The sequence below is a fragment of the Gobio gobio genome (assembly GCF_949357685.1).
Source record: "Gobio gobio genome assembly, chromosome: 23".
Taxonomy (NCBI): domain Eukaryota; kingdom Metazoa; phylum Chordata; class Actinopteri; order Cypriniformes; family Gobionidae; genus Gobio; species Gobio gobio.
Window position 1 is genome coordinate 39,751,217 of NC_137119.1, and position 24,126 is coordinate 39,775,342.

At 38.8% G+C, this 24,126-nt stretch overlaps 1 protein-coding gene across 1 annotated transcript; it reads left to right on the top strand.

The window, feature by feature from the left end:
- Nucleotides 1-19,158: 19,158 nt before the first annotated feature.
- On the top strand, nt 19,159-20,484 carry kcnj12a (potassium inwardly rectifying channel subfamily J member 12a; the record flags this gene model as incomplete). Its single annotated transcript, XM_079805469.1, has 1 exon — nt 19,159-20,484. Exon 1 carries the CDS (start codon nt 19,168-19,170, stop codon nt 20,482-20,484), a length of 1,317 nt encoding a protein of 438 aa, XP_079661595.1. The 5' UTR covers nt 19,159-19,167.
- Between the last annotated feature and the right edge of the window lie 3,642 nt (nt 20,485-24,126).

The window sequence follows — 24,126 nt, forward strand, 5'->3', positions numbered from 1 at the left end:
AGAACGCCCTTTGAAGTTGCCCACTTGAATGCGACGAGCTCGTAATCATGACTTCAGAAGTGGGAATTATGAAATTTTGTGCTAATTATGAAATTAGCACGTGAAGGCACCAGGAGACCAGAGCTATGTCGTTACTTTTATCCCGCCATGCTAATTCATAAACACGCATTTATTATGCACAGTACCGTCATATGACAGATGACTGAACATAAAGGCTGAACACCGCTACTGACAGTTTCTGACATTTTCAGTGTGTAAGATTGTCCTGTTTTGTTGTAGCCGCAACTTGCCAGTATGCCAGAGCATGAGCTCTTGAAGCTCCGCCCCCTTCTTTAACCCTCTGGGGTACTTCGGGTCAAAAATGACCCGAAGCGATTTTGTTTTTTTAAATCGTAGCTTCATCGGAATGGTCCGAAACTTGGTGACTCTATTGGTACTTTGTATATGAACACCCAAAAAAATCGGGGATAAAACATTTTTTTACACTCAGGACCTTCGGGTCAAAAATGACCCCCATAGGAAATGAATGGGAAATGGGCAAAAATATGAAAATACAGAGTTTTTTTGTGCATACAATCTACAAATCAGCCAGGATGCTTAAAAAAGGACTCAACAGTGAAGGGGTGAATCTCTAAAACATCAAGAGTGCAAAACAGACCAAAAAAACTCACACAAACACACACAAAAACACAATTAGCTTTTGGAATGGCACGCATTTGTATGTGCATGTGTTTTTGTGTGTATAAGTGTGTGTGCGTGTGTGAGAGTTTTTTTGTCTGTTTTGCACTCTTGATGTTTTAGAGATTCACCCCTTCACTGTTGAGTCATTTTTTATGCATCCTGGTTGATTTGTAGATTGTATGCACAAAAAAACTCTGTATTTTCATATTTTTGCCCATTTCCCATTCATTTCCTATGCAGGTCATTTTTGACCCGAAGACCCGGAGTGTGATTATTTTTTTTTTCACGACCACTTAGACTTTTCAAATCCTGTCCCCAATTTTTGTGGGTGTTCATATACCAAGTACCAATACAGTCACCAAGTTTCGAACCATTACGATAATTTTTTTTTTATAAGACGCAAGATCCAATATAGTGGTAAAAATGTGCTATTGCATGATAAAAATGCTCAATGTGTCCACTGGATGGCACCGATCTCATTAAAAAAATTGCTTTCATGAGGCCTAGGCTTGACTCTAAAATGAAATACAGCTTTAATTAAAAAATTCAAAAAATTATATACATATATATACATATTTTATTATATTCAATGGGGAAAAATGGGTCATAATTATTGTATAAATATTAATTATAAATCATAAAATTATCTCAAAACACTAAAAAAGAAAAGAAAAAATATTATTGAACAAAAAGATATTTCATTGATTTTACTCAAATCTTTTTTATCTTAATCCCGCCCTCCGGGTCATTTTTGACCTGAAGGTCCTGAGTGTGACCCATAAATGAAGAACCCCAGAGGGTTAAAAGGGGGAGCAGCAGCTCATTTGCATTTAAAGGGACACACACAAAAACTGTGTGTTTTTGCTCACCCTCAAAAAGTGGCAAGTTTAACATGCTAATTTTACATTTTTTTTGTTTTGTCTTGTTTTATAATTGTTGCGAGTTGTATTTAAATGTACAATCTTTGTATATATGTTTGCATTAATACAAAAAAAAAATTTTTTTAACAATTGAAACCTGACTTTAAAAAATATGCATTACATCAATTTAGAAAATATTTTTATAAAGCTTGACGCTTTATTTGTCATTGACCCAGTGGCATACTGTGTGGCATTATAAAAATCACTTACAGCCATACGAAAAGAGCAACATCTGAGCATTAAAATATTCTGCTGGGCAAACAGACTTAGAGTCACACTTAGTCACTGAATGTTCAATGCATCCCAGAACAAAATCATCACTGCAAGCACACAGCGTAAAAAGAACAACAAAATATGAAGGTGTGAAAAGGGATAAGAAACAGAAAGCACATATTATGAAAGAGGAGAGAAACAATGAGAACTGGCTCTAAGACTAAACCTGAAATAGAGAGAGAGACAGAGAAAGCAAGTTCTCAGAACAATAGTCTCTGCATGTGGGAGGACAAGAATCTTCTATTTTACATTTCCAGAAGCGAACACAACACAGGAGTTTGAAGAGAGGGATGTAAGAAAACTGGGAGCTGCTTAGTTAGTGTGGTTTTTAGTCAAGGATCACTATTATTAGTGATCCTACTCAGGGTTAGTGCTTTGAAATCCTATCTGAGCTATCGAATCATTCCTTAAATCATGCGGCTTGTTGTGCAACTTTGCTAAAAACACTCAAAACACTTTAAACAACCCTAGTAAATGCCCTAACAACCCCCTAGCAACGTTCTAACAAACCCTATTTAGAAATAATGTTATGTGTTAAAGGTGCAGTTTGTAAGTTCTGCCTCTTTGTCACCATCTCTGTTTGAAACCTGCAATTGCAGTTATTTGCTGAATTGCATTGCATTAAACCTTGATGTGATCAAACGTAACGTGCAAATTATTTTTATACTTTGTTCTCAAATTGTTCATGTTAACAACATCAGCATTGTGTGACTGTGTATTTAGTGTGTATTAGAGTTACCTGTAGATTTCAGTTTCTGTAGTTTAATCTTTTGCTTTTGGCTACGGGTGAATCTCCAGTGATGATTGTCGTTTGGATCTTTCTGGATTACAATCCGCGATTAAAATGATATGTTTCATTATTCCAGCTGCTGTGAGAAAAGGCTATAAATGATCCACACCTGCAGCATCCTCGCATGCGAGCCGGACTCCTTTATGTGTACAGACGTGACGTAATGACTCAAAGACGAACAGCGCCATGTTTGAATTTCCCGCGGAAATCCACCAGTACCACTCGAATTATAACACATTATTACAAGCTTACTTGAATTTCGGATCATTTTGAACCAAAAAAAGTCACGGACTGCTGCTTTTAATGTTCTGTGCAATACAGAAAAGCCCCCACTGACTGCGGCACATGACGTTAATGTGCACAACCGTGTGAGCGCTCTTCAACAGGTTTGTGTGTGTGATGCTGTGGTGCCACTGATGCCTCCAGTACTTCACATTTCCATCTATCTGTCCGTTTCATTTTTGGAAACGGTGATGCTGCTGAGCTCTAGATCACCATGGAGACCCTGACTCTCTCCAGGAAACACCTAAAAACGCTTCAAAGCGCTGATAGTGTGCCAATCACCATGGAGACTTCAAGTGTTCAGAACCTGCCTGCCGGACACACACACACACACACACACACAGAGACAGAGAGAGAGAGAGTTTCACAACAGTTTTAATGAAAAGTGACATCTTCACAGTTTTGTGGGTAAAAACAGAACCGCTGATGTTTGGTAGGTATCAAAAATTCGGAGCTAAAATTAGTGTTTTCACAAAATCTGTTGTGTTAAAACTAGAAGAAAAGCTTAGCATAGTTACTATTTTGTGATACTAACAATAGAACTAAAGTTCAGTGTGTGCGTCATCCATAACGTTTGCATTGTGACATTCCTGTCATGAGATTTAAGCACCTAACATCCAATCACATTTCTGTAATGCAAAAAATTACATTTTATTTAAGTGAAATATTCATACATTATGATAGCCTTTTATACATTTTGATTTTATGATGAAAAAATGGTAACACTTTACAATAAGGTCTCATTTGTTAATGCATTAGCAAACATGAGATAACAATGAGCATTATATTTTGATGCATTTATGAATCTCTTTTTAACATTAGTCAGTGAAAATCGAATCGCTCACTGTTTGTTCATGTTAGTTCAGAGAGCTAATGTTAACAAATACAACTATTGATATAAAAAATGTAGAAGTTATCTAATAGTTATCAAATGAAAGTGGTCATTTTTGTACTAATTATTGCCTTATAATACTAAAATAATACACATAATATATTTAAATTGTAATATATTTACACATTATAATAGTATTTGTTGTGCTGCCTTTAATATTTGCTAATTTTAAAATTGAATACAATTTTACTATTATACAGTCAAAATAATTAAATTGTAAAATATTTATACGTAACGTATAAATATTTTACAATTTAATTATTTTGACTGTATAATAGTAAAATTGTATTTAATTTTAAAAATGTATTTGTTAATGTATAGTAATTTTATTATTTTAAAATGAATGTATTATAATGTTTTACTGTAATACACTAAAAATGACGATATTACAGTAATGAGAATATAATAAGAATGATAAAACATCCAGACGCATTAGCGTAATGACACTGTAATTTAATGGTAAAATGTGCTGAGAAGAAAAGATCAGACACACAAGCGAAAAAAAAACCTTTTCATAGATGGAGAAAGTTAGTCAGGTTCTCTCTCGCTCTCTCTCTCTGTGTGTGTGTGTGTCCGTATGACCACAGCAGAGCATCAAGTGACAAAACGCTGGAGCGCTTGTGCCGTGGGAGGGAGAAAAAGAGCAGGAGGGGTGAGAGAGAACGAGAGAGACAGACAGAGATGAGATGAGAAAAGTGCAGCACTGATAGATCTGATGGCAGATGAAGATGAAGTAAGCAGGTGCACGAGAGAGAACTGCCGTTTTCCTCCCTCGTTTCGGGGGGACAAGAAGATCTGAGTACAGAAAGAAAAGAGGACAGTGTTTTATCCGTCAGGAGTGGAGGAGTGGAGGAGAGGAGGAGGAGGAGGAGGACATGCACTTCTCCAAACTGAAGTATTTCTCCATGACTTTCTGCCCATCACGAGCTCACTGATGCTTTGATTCAGTCAGAACTCATTGCTCCTTCACTCATTCAACTGGAGTGAGTGTTTGTGGCCGTCTCTGTTTCTGATTTGGAATATGTGTGTGCTTTTAAAATGGGAAGAATGAAAAAACGAGAGGAACATAGGATATGAGTCTGAAATGGACAATGAGTGAGGTAGAGATGGCAGAGCTCTGGATCCCCATCACGAGCTGCACAAGCTCTCATCAAATGCTCCAGTTTGGATAACGCAACCACAACGCCATAGCACACTTGTCCTGTCTTTGTGCACACACACACACACACGCACGCACACACACACTCAGAGGGCGAGGACCCCTTACAAATCGCAAGGTAAGCAACATCCGTCTAAAACTTTGCCAGTGTTTTCTAAAGTGTTGGTATTCAATAATCTTCCAGCTGCTAGAATCACATCATATGCACATGAATTACATATTACATCTGTCAATGCAAATTCAAACAATGCTCTAAAAATAAACTGAGAAAGTTCATAAAGGGTTAAACACAATGACCGCACAACAGCTGGGGTCTGCCAGTTTATTACTGCATCGGGTCTGAGCATACGGTTTAGATACAATAAACATGAAATAGGAAGTTAACCAGTAAACATATTCAAATTAGATTTCATTATATACAATATTTACATTAATAAGAGAAATATTAACACTAATTTAACAGTTATTTTAACTCCCAATGCATGAATGTGTTAATGTGTCAGTCACTGAACTTCATTATAACATCGCTAACTGACCCGATTATAATGACCTGATATTGAGCAGAAACTACTAAGTATGCAAACGTGTTTTCCGGAGCGTGCTTTAGGAGTATTTCAGAGCAATTTATGCTGCAATCTGAGTGAGGTAAAAATAAGCTGGACTTATAATATCTCTGATGAGTCCCACTATTATAGTTTCATCATAACACACTTCAAGTTTTGAATAACAAACCCAAAACTTTCTGCATTATGAATTGTTTTCCTGAATGTTTGCTGACAGTTTTGTCCCCGACTCGCACATACTTCTGTTCACGAGCTAAACTGCGCAGATGAAAGTGTGTGTGTGTGTGTGTGTGTGTGTGTGTGTGTGTGTGTGTGTGAGCGTGACGGTCATGTTAATGTCATCCGTTGCCCTGCTGAAGAGGTCAAAGCTCTTCTCACCCCTGGTGCCTCCAAACTACTCATTTATCTGATACACTCTTCAATTGACAATGACAAATTATGGTTCCATAAAAAAACTTTGGTTTATTACAAAAAGATGGTTCGTCTGTGCTATTGCTGCAGAAACCTAGAACCTTTATTTCTAAGAGTGCATTTACACAAGTAGAATCTCCACCATCATGATGACCAACAAAACAATGTAAAATCCACATGCATATGAATAATTTAAGCAGCAGACGTGTAGAAATGCATCACTGACCACTTTCACATGGACACAAACAAGCCGACTATGGGCTTTACTCTGCATGATGCATTGCTTGTTGTACTTGTGTATTTTTGCTTTTTTGAGGCGTAGCTGAGCATGCAATTGTCTGGTACATGCATGCACCATTAAATAGAAAAAATCCAATTACTAAAATAGTACAGTAAAAATGTCATAACTGTATATTTTATATCAAATCAGAGCAAAAGTTGAGCAAAAGTTCAAATATGAATATGCATGAAAAGGCTTGAATTTTAATTCTGAATGTCTTGTTATAATTTTAATCATTATTATTTTAACATTACCTAATGATCTGTCAAGCATTACCAATATTGCTGTAAAATAACAGCTTGGCACAGAAATTGCGTGAAGAAAATGTCAGATTAGCATTAAATACGGCAGAAAACTAGGCCGCAAACAGCAAACATGGAGTCATTAATCACGATATGCTCCATATCATAAGAACGGCTCAGTTAGGATGTCACATTTAAACTAAGTCAAATGCTCTGATATTTGGAGACCGACGTAGGCTTTGAACTTCAGGTCAGTTCATTGTCAAATCCATCCGAATCAACATATGCAAGGTCAAAGTTCACTGCAGGAAAATGTTGCTGTGACAGTAATTCCTCTCATCTACATGCTCTGGGCAGAATCTCACCTGCCGTCTCTGCAGAGTCAGATGATGATAAAAAGCCATTCAATACTGCAAATTATTCAATAATTCATCAACCACATGGTAACCTGATTAAAAGCCGACAGAGAGAATTTGAGAGTGACAAACCGTTGGTTTATCTATCGTGAGTAGAAATACTGTCAACATTGCAGTATCTGTTCATGTGACCTTCTGTAGTCTTGTTCTTTTGCTCATATTACATTACATCTTTGACTTGACATAACAACTTCAATTTGCGACACAAGTGAAAATGCTTGTTAAATGTACTTATTTAAAATTAAAGCAAAATAATTGCTGAAAAAATTGTTTCTACTTAATTTAATTGAGTCCAATCTACTTGTAATATGTAAAACGTAAGTTGAAAAACGCAGCATAACCTGAAACTGGGCAGTGGATTTTTAGTTCCCAGCATGCTTTGCATAAGGCTGGATCAGGAGAGAAAATATTGAAATGAAGTGTTATTGTATATGATTTGAGTAAAGGGAAAGACCTGTTTAATGTTCAGCTATGACATTTAATGAGTTCACATAACTCACTTTTTTGTAATTAGGTGTAATGCATTGACAAATGTTGGATTTACAGAATTTCTTTTAGTGGTCTTTACTCAACAAATGGGACGAACTTTACCTAAACAAATGTGCAAAATGTTGCCTAAATTTAATTTATTTAGAGTAAGTATAGTGTATACTTCAATATGTAAGCATATTAAACACTGCAAACTTAAATTCTTATTATAATTTGGTTTATATCATGAGTAGAAATACTGTCAACATTGCTGCATCTGTTCGTGTGACCTTCTGTAGTCTTGTTCTTTTGCTCATATTTGACTTGACATAACTTCAATTTGCGACACAAGTGAAAATGCTTGTTAAATGTACTTATTTAAAATGAATTAAAGCTAAACAATTGCTGAATATTTTGTTTCTACTTAATTTAATTGAGTCAAATCTACTTAAATATGTAAAATGTTGTAGCATAAACTGAAACTGGGCAGTGAATGTTTAGTTCCCAGCATGCTTTGCATATGGCTGGATCAGGAGAGAAAATGTTGAAATGAAGTGTTATTGTGTATGTTTTTGAGTAAAGGGAAAGACCTGAGTTCAGAACTCATAATGCATTGACAAATGTTAGATTTACAGAATTTCTTTTAGTGGTCTTTACTCAACAAATGGGACGAACTTTACCTAAACAAATTTTCTTGAGTAAGTTTGTTTTTACAGTGTATACTTCAAGTATATTAAACACTGCAAACTTAAATTCTTACATTAACTTTCTGCTTCAGGTCATGCAAAAATAGGTCCGTTTTTGAATATGCCCATGTCAATAAAACACTTGAAAAGAAACCTCCGTCGTTCCCATGACCTACATTCTGTTTCCGCTTCGGTTCACGGACAGACATCATGACATTCTCCGGTCAAATCTGCCGCTACAACCTAGAACTCACCGTTCCCTTACAAGTCAACTGCCTCCTGAGGGTGAGCCGTAGCCCAAAAATCAGGCAACACACCACTGTACGTCACAAGCATTAGCTTTTTGATAACAGATCGCTCCTTGTTCATGCACAATACCTAACAATTTGTTAAATTGCTTTAATATCTATGTAGAAGAGTTGTTAAAGAGCTATTTCTACCTTTAAAAATCACTTTCACTGGTGCAATCTTGACTATTAAAACTACAGTGCATGCATTTAATTGCATAAAAAATTTAATTTCTTTATTTAGATCTATTTACCACTTCCCAATTTTACATTTTAGTTGCAGGACAGCAGATTTTTCTCTAAAGCATTCATGAGCTTTCTCTTTCCAACTCTGTCACCTGAGACACCTGTGGTACTGAAAGGTCTGATGCTGGCCCTGAAATGATGCAAGACACCAAGAGCTCAGATACAAGACAATGCTACGGTGTTTCTGTGTGTGTATGAATGCATGAGTGTGTGTACGGATCAGGTGTCATGTTTTGAGGTAGAAGGCAGACAGCAGAGAGGCGCTTCAGCCGCTGTAATTATGCAACGATGTTATCAAGTATCACATCAGACAAACGGACCTTGTTGTGAAAATTGTGAGAAGGAAAAGAAAACGCTATCTCTTCATAGTTAACCAGAGTAACTAGATCGACTAAATCTAGAGAACAGAAGCATGAGGTTGCGCAGGGTCACACTGTATGATTTTGGCCGTCTGAAACAAACGTTGTAAATCCTAAAAGATTCCTCTGATTCTAGGCCAAAATCTGAAATCTGACCATTGCAACTAAATTTGACCTCTGGCAGTGTCAGAAGTTTTGAGGCGCAGTCCTACAGTGTGACTTCTATCAAATGAAAAACCAATAGGAACACAGAGCCCGATGATGCAATTAGTGAGACAGCACTTGCTCCACACACACATGCTCATTTTTTCCCAGTTTACTTTTCAAGAAAAGCCATGATCAAAATGAACACTAGAGATTGTTGTTGTTTGCTAGCCACCATTTCTATCCCGCTCAGTCACTGAACGTATCGTGGATTGCTGTAAATCTTTGGACAAGTCTTCTTTGTGTGCGTCTCGACTGCTGTACAGTCTGACAATAATGACAGCTGAGATTGCATAGTGTGATATGGCTTACAATGGGGATCATGTTTGTACAGTCTGACAAACAACAGTCATCAAGGACTATAATAGATCGTACAGCGTGCACTTTAGACAATGACAAGCAACCACCTAGCATTCACCCATAATCCCCAAACAGCCAACTATCACCCTAGCAATGCTTGGGTGGATGCACAACACAATTGTCACATGCTAAATTACATTTTAAAAGTGCATAGCAACACCCTGGCAACCACTCACAACACCCAAGCATCATGGAGGGAACTTTCGTACAAGTAAACACCGCTCACAGTCTGTTTCAGAAAATGTAAAGAAAATTGCTGATTATTTATTACATAATGTTTCGGACTGCATGGACCATAAACCATAAGGGTCAATTTTTTGAAACTGAGATTTATACATCACCTGAAAGCTGAATAAATAAGCTTTCCATTGATGTATGTTTTTTAGGATAGGACAATATTTGGTCGAAATACGACTATTTGAAAATCTGGAATCTAAAGGCCTGTTCACACCGGGACGATTTTCGCGTGTGTTTATCGCCGACGTTTACCGCCTCGTTACTAAACAAAGGGCGCCAATGTGAGTGTGCACATTGACGTGCAAAACGGCAGACGTAAAAGGACGTTTGTTTTTTTATTTTGACGCGGCGCATTAAAAACTGGCCGACCAATGAGATCGGCGCTTTTGTTCACGGGCCTGGAGCTGCTGAAGTGACAGTAAAACACGACTTGGTGGCGCTCAAGCACAAAACGGTCTTGCCGAGCACGCATTGATACGGCGAAGAAGTAGTAAGTAGACAAAGAAGAAGACAAAGAAGCAAAGAGTGTGTGAATGGTTTAGGCCATAGACATAATAAGTCTATGGTTTTGGCAAGCACGTAAATACTGTCTCTCTTCTTCTTCTGCGTGACGAGCGAGTGTCAGAAGCGTAAAGTGCCACAGCACCACCTTGTGTACCGGGAGCGCATCTACTGAATGTGCACGTTCACTCGGCGCAGTGCCAGTCAAAATCGCTTGAGTGTGAACACTCAAGACGTGCTGAAAAACGCTGCCGATAAGCAGGCGCGATATTCGTCCCGGTGTGTACAGGCCTTAAGGGTGCAAAAAAAACCTAAAAATTAAGAAAATCGCCTTTAAAGTTGTCCAAATTAAGTCCTTAGCAATGCATATTACTACTAATACAATTTTTTTTATATATATATTTACAGTAGGAGGAAATTTACAAAATATATTAATGGAACATGATCTTTACTTATTATCCTAATGATTTTTGACATAAAAGAAAAATGTATCATTTTGACCCATACAATGTAGTGTTGGCTATTGCCACAAATCTACCCGTGCGACTTATGACTAGGGATGGCTGATGCGAAACTGACGTTTCGGCGCTTTGTCGAGATCCCGAAGCGCAGATCACAGATGTTTCAACTGTTCAGTGCTTCACAAAGCCTCGGTCTACCCATCACTACTTATGAGTGGTTTTGTGGTCCAGGGTGTAATACAGTGGCGGCTGGTGATAATTTTTTTTAGTTGGGGGGGGGGGGGGGGGGGGGGGGTTATTTCCGGGGGGGGGGGTGCAAAACAGTGTCTTCACTTTTATCTTTTTACACATTTCCCACATATAATTGAATGAGGAAAGGAAAAACAAAAGAGAACAGCAACAACAGACTAGCATGTTGACTACTTGAACATACATTTTGCTCTCCTTTCTTTCTGGCCAGTAAATTTCTCAATGACTCTCTGATTAAAGTCAGTCATCTCAGTAGTGTCATGACGTTTGCATTGTTCAGTCAGATATTTGAGGTCTCTACCCCCATTGTTGTCCACAAAACTTCAGTACCAACACTTTGAAATACAAGACAGGGAAGGCAATAAAGGGCATTGCTAACAACACATCCAGCCAGCCACTTACGTTTCTCATAACAAGCGTGTGAAGCTCCGAGTGCAGCTGCGTCCTGTCACTGGCCGGCTGCTGGATCTGTAAATCGCGTTGGTCCGCGATCCTTTATCCTTTAGTTTTCTTCCAACGAATGCATTGTGAAAGAATTTGGTTTAACTGCTGTCATCTCTACGAAACTGATCATCCTAGCAAGGTTTTGGCGGAGTCGGAGTGACGTCGCCCGCACACTTTCGCTTTAGTGGCCATTGTGTAAAGTTGAATGACAGGTGACAAGAACCAATCAGATTGGATAAAATAACAAGCATCCAAGTCTGATTCACCAGGGACGCAGCGACCTGTGTCCGGAGGAGGATCTTTAATAAGAACCAATTAGAGACCAGATTCAGGTCACATGCTGCCCGTAGATTTTTAGATTCAGATAGACATCCATTTGCCGGCGTCCCTCACGCATGAAACATATTGAAGAACATATAAAATAGTTAACCCATCAAAGCCAGTTTTTATTAAATGCTGAGGCTCTTACTAACAGCCAGCACATCATATGAGTAAACTATTTTATTTTTAGTTCACTTTTATATCATTTTTGTATACATGTATATTTCTGGAATTTTGATGGGGGCGACGCCCCAGCGCCCTCTATTGACCAGCCGCCACTGGTCTAATATAAGGGTCAAACACATGGGCAAACAATCTAAAATGGGCAATAGGGCAGAAAACACAGATAAAAGTGTAATCCAGAATACGGGACACAGGAAACAAAAGAAATGCAGTTTAACAACATACAAGACTTCACAACGAATGTGTGAAAGCACAGGGCTTAAATAGGCAAGCATTAAAGGGTTAGTTCACCCAAAAATGAAAATTCTGTCATTATTTACTCACCCCTCATGTTGTTCGACACCCGTAAGACCTCCGTTCATCTTCAGAACACAAATGAAGATAATTTTGTTGAAAGCTGATGGCTGAGAAAGGCTTCAGATAGGCCTCCATTGGCATTTAAGACCCATAAAAGGCACTTAAAACGTCGTTACAAAGTCCATCTCACCACAGTGACTCTACAATCATTTTACGATGCGACGACAATAGTTTTTGTGCGCAAAAAAAAAATCAAAATAACACCTTTATCCAACTTGTTCTTGTCTTCCGTGTGTGCCTCCACGACGCTGCGCGAGAATATGACGCAGATCCGGCGTTCGGACATATGACCCAGAAGCGATTTGTTGACAAGCAGAGGAAGACGCACGTGTCTAAGCTGTTGGATTCTACATTGATCGTGCTTTAGGTCTCGGCGTAGTTCTCAAAATGGGGTTAGAGTGTGCATTTCTTGGATTCCCGAACCCCGGCGCTACGTCATATTCTCACGCATGCGTCATGGATGCACACACGGAAGGCAATAACAAGTTGGATAAAGGTGTTATTTTGATTTTTTTTGCGCACAAAAACTATTGTCGTCGCATCGTAAGATTATTGTAGAGCCACTGTGGTGAGATGGACTTTGTAACGACGTTTTAAGTGCCTTTTATGGGTCTTGGGAGTATTAATGTACTGAATACCAATGGAGGCCTGTCTGAAGCCTTTCTCAGCATCAGCTTTCAACAAAAATATCTTCATTTGTGTTCCGAATATGAACGGAGGACTTACGGGTGTCAAACGACATGAGGGTGAGTAATTAATGACAGAATTTTCATTTTTGGGTGAACTAACCCTTTAACAAGATAATGACACACAGGTCCTATCCCAAATGGCACACTTCATGTGCACTTTCGGTCTTGTGGACTTACAATGGCTGCTGTGTGTGCGTGTCCGTTAAGTCCACGAGACCGCAGAGTGTCCCATTTGTCATTTTAGGTCTCAGAAGGGTGCTCGCGAACGCCCCCTTTGAGGTCGATATGCGCCCTTGATGCGCACTTCTGCCGAGCCCGCACTGGTGCGGGTTACGCAGCGGACTTCTTCCCGGCAGTCAAAGCGGCATTATGTTGTGAAAGTGCGGACTCAGAGGAAGACTGCAAGGGTTTAGGTGCCATTTGGGACAGGGCAACAGATGGAAGTAATGAGACCATAATGAGTCAAGGCAATGGGTTATGGGAAGTGTAGCTCATGATGGGTGCCCTCTGGTGGAGATCATGGGCACTCCACAGTTGGTGGATGTAACGTATAAGGATTATATTGAGTCTTATGCAATTTTTAGACAGTACACCAGAAAATCTGGAGATATTGAATATTAAATGGCCATATTTATTGTGTTCTCCAGTGTTGTTATTGTTAACTAAAAGTATTAACATTGTTCAGGAATTGAAATTAAGAAATGAAAAAAATGTATCTATGAAAATTTGAAATGATGCCTTGCCACCTAACTGAAATAAAATAAATTAAAAATGGAAAAAGTTAAATTACTTTAATTAAAATTTAACTAAAAATAAATTAAAGATAAATAGAATGACAAGAGCACAACAAAATGACTGAAACTAACATAAATGAATATATTAATAAATTCTTTAATACTGTTAACTATATAGTACCAACACAACACTGAAGCCAAAAAGTTTATTTCGAAAATGTAAAGAAATTATGTTATAATAAGAAATTATATTCATAATAAAAACACGGGGGCAAACCTGAATATTAAATGGACATATTGTGATTTTGTTATTATTCACTAAAACTATTTAAAATATTTTATGTTTAATTGGCAAAGCTGAAATAAATCAAAACTATAAATACAAAAAATAGTGAACTGGAAATTGGCTAATATAGATTAAGTTTTAAAAACGATTAACATTAAAACAAATACATTCAAATGAAAAATAAAAGCTCATTCAAAATGCAACAAATACTAATAAATAATACTAAAATAACACTGATGTTGTCCAGAAGAACAGATATTAATTTGTAATATAGTGTGACAGTAATGACGTTGCTCTATGATATGCAGAAGCAGGGCAGACGAATAAAGCACGAAACCTCTCTGAGCGCTGACTGTATATATTTAGATATCAGGCCACAGGGTTTCCTCCTTCTTGGTCTTTTTCGTACATCAGTTCTGTCTCTCTCCCCTATTTTTTGCTTCATAACCTTCATTTTTTCCAAGTCTTATGTTAATTTTCTGTGTATGCCCAGCTAACTCTTCGCCCTCCCCCCCTTCAACCCACTTAGCGCCTCTAGAGGATTGTGGGACGGCACCCATGGCCAATGCTTCATACAGACATAGGTCTCCTGAGTGTCTGAATGATGTGTTTAAAACTCAAGCATGTGTGCGCAAACACTCTTAAACACACACGGGACACTCGCACAGTCTCCCAAATTGTTAACACCCCTTTTACGTCATTTTTACTTTGGTGCAAATGTTTCGGAGGGTAAGATTCGGGTCTCTTGAGGGACATCTGTGGTTGTGGTTTTGTGTGTGAGTGTGTGATCGGATAGCCAGAACATCTCTGTTGTGTTAAGCAGCTTTAAAACAGAGCTCTGATCAATAATGTAGAAGCGAGAACAAAAACACATACATGAGAAACCTGAAATTAATCCAGCGTCCTGCCTCGACTTGGACACACTCATTTCATACAATCTTCAGCCTGTGCAATGCCAAACTAATATCATAAAAGCAAACCAATTTGACTGTCAATTCTCTTAAAATGACCCCCAAACAAAACAGCCTCAATTACTCTACATGATCATTTTTAGTCCAAACATAAAACACGCACCAATGTCACAGACTCAGTCTGAATCAAGGTGAAACTGAAGTAAGTGACTACACTTTATTTAGCACATTTTAGCTCTAAAACCTAGTGACCTTCCTACCTAAAAAGCATTTTAAGGAATCGTGTGCAAAAGATCTCCTGTTGCAGGGCTCAACGCTAAGGCTTTTTTCTCGGTCGGGCCAGTGGTTGAAAAATTTTAACTGGCCCCAACACAAAAAAAAGTTGAAAATAATTCAAATAGGCCTAGTTATTGTCTTCGTTGTTTTGACCCAAACTCATATACACTCACCTAAAGGATTATTAGGAACATCTGTTCAATTTCTCATTAATGCAATTATCTAATCAACCAATCACATGGCAGTTGCTTCAATGCATTTAGGGGTGTGGTCCTGGTCAAGACAATCTCCTGAACTCCACACTGAATGTCAGAATGGGAAAGAAACGGGATTTAAGCAATTTTGAGCGTGGCATGGTTGTTGGTGCCAGACGGGCCGGTCTGAGTATTTCACAATCTGCTCAATTACTGGGATTTTCACGCACAACCATTTCTAGGGTTTACAAAGAATGGTGTGAAAAGCGAAAAACATCCAGTATGCGGCAGTCCTGTGGCCGAAAATGCCTTGTTGATGCTAGAGGTCAGAGGAGAATGGGCCGACTGATTCAAGCTGATAGAAGAGCAACTTTGACTGAAATAACCACTCGTTACAATCGAGGTATGCAGCAAAGCATTTGTGAAGCCACAACACACACAACCTTGAGGCGGATGGGCTACAACAGCAGAAGACCCCACCGGGTACCACTCATCTCCACTACAAATAGGAAAAAGAGGCTATAATTTGCACGAGCTCACCAAAATTGGACAGTTGAAGACTGGAAAAATGTTGCCTGGTCTGATGAGTCTCGATTTCTGTTGAAACATTCAGATGGTAGAGTCAGAATTTGGCGTAAACAGAATGAGAACATGGATCCATCATGCCTTGTTACCACTGTGCAGGCTGCTGGTGGTGGTGTAATGGTGTGGGGGATGTTTTCTTGGCACACTTTAGGACCCTTAGTGCCAATTGGGCATCGTTTAAATGCCACGGCCTACCTGAGCATTGTTTCTGACCATGTCAATCCCTTTATGACCACCATGTCCCCATCCTCTGATGGCTACTTCCAGCAGGATAATGCACCATGTCACAAAGCTCGAATCATTTCAAATTGGTTTCTTGAACATGACAATGAGTTCACTGAACTAAAATGGCCTCCACAGTCACCAGATCTCAACCCAATAGAGCATCTTTGGGATGTGGTGGAACGGGAGCTTCGTGCCCTGGATGTGCATCCCACAAATCTCCATCAACTGCAAGATGCTATCCAATCAATATGGGCCAACATTTCTAAAGAATACTTTCAGCACCTTGTTGAATCAATGCCACGTAGAATTAAGGCAGTTCTGAAGACGAAAGGGGGTCAAACACAGTATTAGTATGGTGTTCCTAATAATCCTTTAGGTGAGTGTACATTTCAAATATTGTTAAAGAGAAGTAAACTGTCAGTAATTAAAAAAGAACAAATAATCAAATTACAAGCAATAGCACAAATACAATAGAACAACCATACTAATAAAATAAACACAGATTTTCATCTTTTTCAGATAAGTCTAAAAGTAAAATAGCACTGCATTTAGTCTTCGGTGTTATTTAAGTTACAAAATGTATTCAGTCAAGAGCAGTGAGTGTTTTTTTCTGTCCTTTGTTGTTTGATTAACATTAAAACACAGACAGCAGCTGGTTTATTAGGCTGCTGTCACTTTAAGAGCTGCACGGATCCAATATACTGTTAGACATCACATGTGCTTTATTTCTCAACTGTTTATTTTAATTTAAGTTATAACAGATTGTGTTTACTAGGATACTCGCCAAGACCAGCATTTTTTTTACATTATTTTGTAAATATGTCTGTTCAAGCACAAGAAGATGTGAAAAAGAGCTCAATTCAGCATTTGTATGCTGTCTGAGAAGCAGCTTTATGAGCATTGCATGACCTGCAACAAACTCAAGATGGCAGAGGAAGTAAGAGAAGTTATGAATATACATAAATACTTATGAATTATTTGATACAGCAAATTAAAAAGGTTTAGTTTAAAGAGGTGGTTGTTTATGATTTCACCTTTTTAACGATAGTTAGTGTGTAATGTTACTATTTGAGCATAAAAACCTTCTGCAGAGTTATGACGCTCAAAGTTCAAAGAAAAGGGAGATATTTTCTTTTACAGAAATCACTTTTTAAGGACTACAACAAACGGCTGGTAGGGACTACAACGAGCTTCTTCATGGGTTAGTGACATCACTAGCCCTAAAATTTATTTAAACATGCAACAAAGGCCATGTTGAGAAGAGGAAGAGTGTAGTCGAGCACATTTGGAGTCTGCTAAAAGGGATAGTTCACCCAAAGATGAAAAAAAGCCCATGATTTACTCACCCTCAAGTCATCCTAGGTGTGTATGACTTTCTTCATTCAGACGAATACAATCAGAGTTATATTAAATAATGTCCTGGCTCTTCCAAGCTTTATAATAGCAGTAATAGTTGCTCTGTTTTTGAAGTCCATAAAAAATGCATCTGTCCGTCAAATAACGTGCTCCACGCGCCTCCGGGGTGTTAATAAAGGCCTTCTGAAGCGAAGGCCGACCACCTTCCGTATTCAATTTATGGAAAAAGTGTTGAAAGTGCCTCTGCCGATCGAAAGACTAACACGACCAGGTACGCTCATCAGACGTCACGTATACATCTTGAATTGCGAGAAGGCACTTTCAACACTTTCCACGGAAGGCGATCGGCTGGAACTTTACTTGATAAAGTTTTAAATATGGATATTTTTCTTACACAAATGCATCGATTCGCCTTTATTAACACCCCGAAGCCGCGTGGAGCACATTATTCAACGGACAGGGGCATTTTTTATGGACTTCAAAAACAGAGCAACAGTCACTGCCATTATAAAGCTTGGATTAGCCAGGACTTTTTTAATATAACTCTGATTGTATTTGTCTGAAAGAAGAAAGTCATATATACCTCGGATAACTTGAGGGTGAGTAAATCATGGGCTAATTTAAATTTTTGGGTGAACTATCCCTTTAAGCTGTCATCCGTCTTTCACATTTATTGCAATACAGAACGAACACAAATGCAATAGCACGTCATAAAATCAAGATGACAAAATAAGTTATAACCGTAATTAAACTAAACTATACCTGTTCTCTCTTCATGCAGCAGATATTCTCTGACTCTGTACATCTTACAGTTCCCACACCAGCGATTTATAGATTATCATGACAGAATATGCAAATCAATGACTTGAAGATAGTTAACTCATAAATTCATCAACTAACCCTTCAGAAACGTGCTGTCTCATTCAACATGTTGTCACTTCTTCATTGTCCGACTCCGGTTTGAACATAAAAGGCTGACAGTTTCGGACATTTTCAGTGTGTCTGCGTGAGGTAATCTGAGCTGCTAACACAAGCTCTTGAAGCTCCGCCCTCTTCTTGAAAGGGGGCCGGCGCAGCAGCTAATTTGCATTTAAAGGGACACACAAAGACTGTTTTTGTTTAACCTTAAAAAAAGTGACAATTTTAACATGCTATAAAAATGATCTGTGAGGTATTTTGAGCTAAAACTTCACATACACACTCTGGGGACATCAGAGACTTATTTTACATCTGAAAAAGGGGCATTATAGGACCCCTTTAACAAAAAAGTAATTTACACATTTTTACTATGAATTAATTTTACTAAATGGATATTTTCTAAATAAAAAATAATGCAAATTGCTTTGCATAAAAACATCTGCTAAAACGATGACTTTGCTATAAGAATGTTTTTATATGCAGAGTCGCACTCAAATGCCACCATTCTTATTTACAGTTTAATAAACTGAGATAAACATGATGATCTGTTTCTTTTTCCCAAGGGTCTGAGGAAACCGAAGTGCTTCTACTGTCGATTGGATTTGCCCCAACATCACTACAACTAAACCACCCACCACCCTGGACTTGTGCTACTACTAAACCGCTCCAAAAGAGAGGGAACACCAGATTGGAAAAATAGGGAGGTGGAGTGCTAAAGAGAATGAGCGTGGGTCGGATCGGTCGCTACAGTATCGTGTCGACGGAGGAGGATGGTCTGCGTTTAACAACCATGCATGGTGGAGGGATGAATGGATATGGCAACGGCAAAATCCACACTCGACGGAAAAGTCGCAACCGCTTCGTGAAGAAGAATGGACAGTGCAATGTGCAGTTCACCAACATGGACGAGAAGTCCCAGCGCTACCTGGCGGACATATTCACCACTTGCGTGGACATCCGCTGGCGCTACCTGGTGATCATTTTCACGCTCGTCTTTGTGATTTCCTGGCTGGCGTTCGGCTTGGCGTTTTGGGTTATCGCGCTTCTCCACGGTGACCTGGACAACCCGGCGGGCGACGATAATTTCACGCCGTGCGTGCTGCAGGTGAACGGTTTCATCGCGGCGTTCCTGTTCTCCATCGAGACACAAACGACCATCGGTTACGGGTTCCGCTGCGTGACGGAAGAATGTCCTCTTGCCGTGTTTCTCGTGGTCTTCCAGTCCATCGTAGGCAGCATCATCGACTGCTTCATGATCGGAGCAATCATGGCCAAAATGGCACGTCCCAAGAAGCGGGCGCAGACTCTTCTGTTCTCGCAAAACGCAGTCATCGCCATGCGTGACGGGAAACTGTGCTTGATGTGGCGGGTGGGGAACTTGCGAAAGAGTCACATCGTTGAGGCGCACGTCCGAGCGCAGCTCATCAAACCGCGGGTCACGGCTGAAGGCGAGTACATCCCGCTCGACCAGCTGGATATAAATGTCGGTTTCGACAAAGGACTGGACCGCATTTTCCTCGTCTCGCCAATCACCATCCTGCATCAAATCGACCAGGAGAGTCCTCTGTTCGGCGTCGCTAAGCAGGACCTCGAAACGGCGGATTTTGAGATTGTAGTCATCTTGGAGGGCATGGTGGAGGCCACGGCCATGACGGCGCAGGCGCGAAGCTCCTACCTGGCCAGCGAGATCCTCTGGGGGCATCGATTTGAGCCGGTGCTGTTTGAGGAAAAGAACCAGTACAAGGTTGATTACTCACACTTCCACAAGACCTACGAGGTGCCGTCCACCCCTCGCTGTAGTGCCAAGGACATGATGGAAAACAAGTACCTGGTGGTGCCCAGCGCCAACTCCTTCTGCTACGAGAACGAGCTGGCGATCCTGAGCCACGAAGAGGAGGACGACAGCAGTCCAGAAAGGATAAAGCCAGAGCGAGCAAGGAGCCTCAGCCCGGAGAGAACCCCTCGACATGATTTCGAACGACTGCAGAACCCTCGCTGCACAGAGCAAAGGTCATACCGAAGAGAGTCAGAGATATGAACCTTTACTATGACCTTTTTTGATACTCGAATTTCGTGTTTCGTTCCTGGAGACACTGGAGCTTCTAAACTGCAGAACAATGCAAAGTGCCATACGGAGAGAGTGAGCGAGTGAATGAGCGGAAAAACAAACGAGTGAATGTGTAAAAGCTGGGGCGACGTGTAGCGGAGGGGAGATGCTGATTCGAAGAGAGAGAAAGGCAGTAGGAATCTTTTTATCCTGCACGCAAAACTTGAATCTTTTCCTCGTTTTGTTTCATGACAATAGTTTAGCTGTTAAACTCTTGATTCTTAAAGGGATAGTTCAGCCAAAAATGAACATTATGTCATCGTTTACTCACTCTCATGTAGTTCCAAACCTGTATGACTGTCTTCCGTGGAATACAAAAGGAATTTTTCTGGAAAATTACAATAACTATAAATTATAAAAACTATATATATATATAATTATTTTATAATTTTCTTTAAATAAATGTATTATAAATTGTAATTTATTTCTTATGTGTTTCGATATATTTTATAAACACTGATATCAGGCACTGAATACAGTCGTATGGACTTCTAAAGGCCGTGGTCACTATGAACTAGGGTTGCAAAGGGGTAGAAAACTTCAGATTTTCAGAAACCTTCCATGGGAAGTTATGCTGCCTTCACGTGCTATCGGAATTATCGTAATTACAAGTTTCCTAGGTAAAAAATTGCACATGACCGCCCTCTGATGTCGTGTTTACCACTGGGAAGTTCGGGAATAATTTTGCCACCCCAATTCCCGAGATGGGCGAGTCATAAACTTTAAACATCATGGCGTTTGTTTTCGGGGGTGTGGTTTCATTCGTTTTTTCCCCAAAACAACTAGGACGTCTGGTCTTGACATCAATGTAGTCCATATTTACATGTACAAGTAATCAGTATTTTTGATACACAGCGAAAATAGACTGCATTTGACTGCAATTACAGAATCGGCAGAAAGCAGACTATCTGGAGTGTTTATGGTTGTCAGTGCATGGGACACTACATATGATGTTGGTTCTAATAAGATTTTCCTAATAAATAGGCAAGAATAAACCTGATGTCTTCCTAGATTCATGTTCATTCCGACAACAAAACACTTGAATGCAACAAACTCGTAATCACGACTTCTGAAGTGGGAATTGACCGTTCGCAAAGACCCGCCCCCTTTAGTTACTGTTGCTATGTCCGACAAGCCATGGCGCTCTCACACCACACACGTTCTCACGTAGAGAAAATACATGGCGGAGCAAAGAGGACACTGACAACACGCTGACAGACAGAACAGAACAAGTTACTTTTGATATGAAACAAAGTCTCAACTTTGAAATGGTCATTTTTGTGGCTCTTTAATGTGTCGTGATCGCTTTTAGCACCTCAGTTAAAGCTGCTCGTGAACTGATTGTCTCTTCCTTCTAGTCCATTGATAAGCATGACATAAACATGAATGAACACTAAAAGAAATGTTGTTTCAACCGCGGAAAGACGTCAGTACACACCATTTTTCCAAGTTCAAGTCCACCGACGTTATAATCTACTAACTCTCCTGACTGCTTTGTCGGACAAAACGGCAGATTCGGCGATGTGATTGGTCAGATCGCCTGTCAATCAAACTTGCGGCGAAGGGGGAATTAGGAAATTTCCGATAGCACGCGAAGGCAGCATTAAGCTGGTGAATTTCGGAAAGTTGGAAACTTACCAATTTATACAAACTCTATAATATACAAACATAAACATGTTGTTGGGTCATAAGCAGACTCTGCACGGGCTGCACGATTATGACAAAAATCATAATTGTCGATTATTCCCTTGAAATTGTAATTGCGATTATTCTATAGCATTAAGCCTCAAACGTCAAATATACCTTGGTTTGGTTTCTTTAAATAAAGAAGTAAAAATATGCATGGTATACTAAAAATAAAAATAAAAAAAATGGGGGAAAAAATTAAGATAACCTGTAGAAAGAAAAAAAACATATTAAGTACACAGAATAATATAAGTGGACTTTTTTATTGGAATTGCGATTACATTTTGTCGAATGATTACCTAATTGTGGCATCCGTAATTGAAATCACTATTACAAATTTGATTAATTGTGCAGCCCTAATGCAAACTGATATCAATTTTAGTAGAAATTTAATTGATTCTTTCATTGAACAAAAAATAAACATGAATGTTAAATAAAATAAACATATTCCCTATGATCCCTCCCCCAAAAAGTAAACTATATTTAAGTTCCCTCCCCTTCCTAATATCTGTTAATTTCCATATATTCAACTATGAAAATTTCCGGAATTCTGCAACCCTACTTTGAACTGTCATTATGTAAAAAAACACTGTGGGAAGTTTTTTTTTTATTTTTTTATTTTTTAAATCTCCTTTTGTTTTCCACATAAAAAAATACACGTGTATGGCATTCACATTTGAAACGACATGAGGGAGTAAACTATGACAAAATAATTAAAAAATAAAGAACATTATTTTTGGTGTGCTATTCCTTTAATGTGTAAATATTTCTGCATAGATAAATGGTTTTGTGTGCGATATTAATTTCTAGCGAGAGAAAAACAAAGACAATGTTACATTTACAAAGAAAAGGAAGAAAGATAGTACATTTATTTTTGCATTCAATCCAAGCACAAATGACAAGCAATGCCGGGGCACACTATCCCTGGAGATCTACACACACACATTGATCAGTGAGTCATGATAAATTCCCCTTTACAACTGCACTACCTAGACAGACCATGTGAACAATGTGAGCACCTGAGTGTGTGTGTGTGCGTGTGTGTGTGTGTGTGTGTGTTTTGTGCAGCTGAGCACAATGCCTCATGTGAGACGCACAAGGAGAAGGTTAAATGGCAAACTCTCCTAAAACTACAACATGCTCATGCATATATGTTATATAGATATATTTACAGCAAAATAGAGATATATATTTAGGTAGATAGATATATAATGTAGACATTATCAGTTTGCACCATGTAACCTAATATAGCGGCAGATCTTCAGAGAACTCACTGGGATAATCATCTTATTTTAACTATTTAGATACTTAATCTGTTGTCCCTGAGGCTCTGAAAGAAATGCCTGATAGAAAACGCTGTGTGAATCCAGAAACTTCCCTTCAAATGTCGTATTTTAATACATTTGCCTCTGTCTTAATATATTTCAACTCCTGCTGAATTTTTCATAAACAGAATGGGATTCAAGAATGCCAACATTTACTGCATTTCTATAAATATATATATATATATATATATACATAAAATATATACATAAAAAGAAATTACATGCCTAACTAACTTGAATATATAAGGATTGAGAATGATAGTGTCTGCCTCAAAATATTCACTGATCTATGCACACGGTCGGACTGAGTGTCGAGTACAATCTGCATTTCATCATCTTCTCTTTTCTATTATTGCGACAAAAACCTCACAACATATTGATGGATTTTAGCAGTTCATTTAAAGGGATGTTCTGGGTTAAATAAAGCTGTCAATTATTACAGAAATAACATAACTTCATCCGCATTTTATGTAAAAGCAAACAAAAAGGAAGTCTAAGGGGCAAGGCATTAAAGGGATAGTTCACCCAAAAATGAAAATTATAGTTTACTCACCCTCAAGCC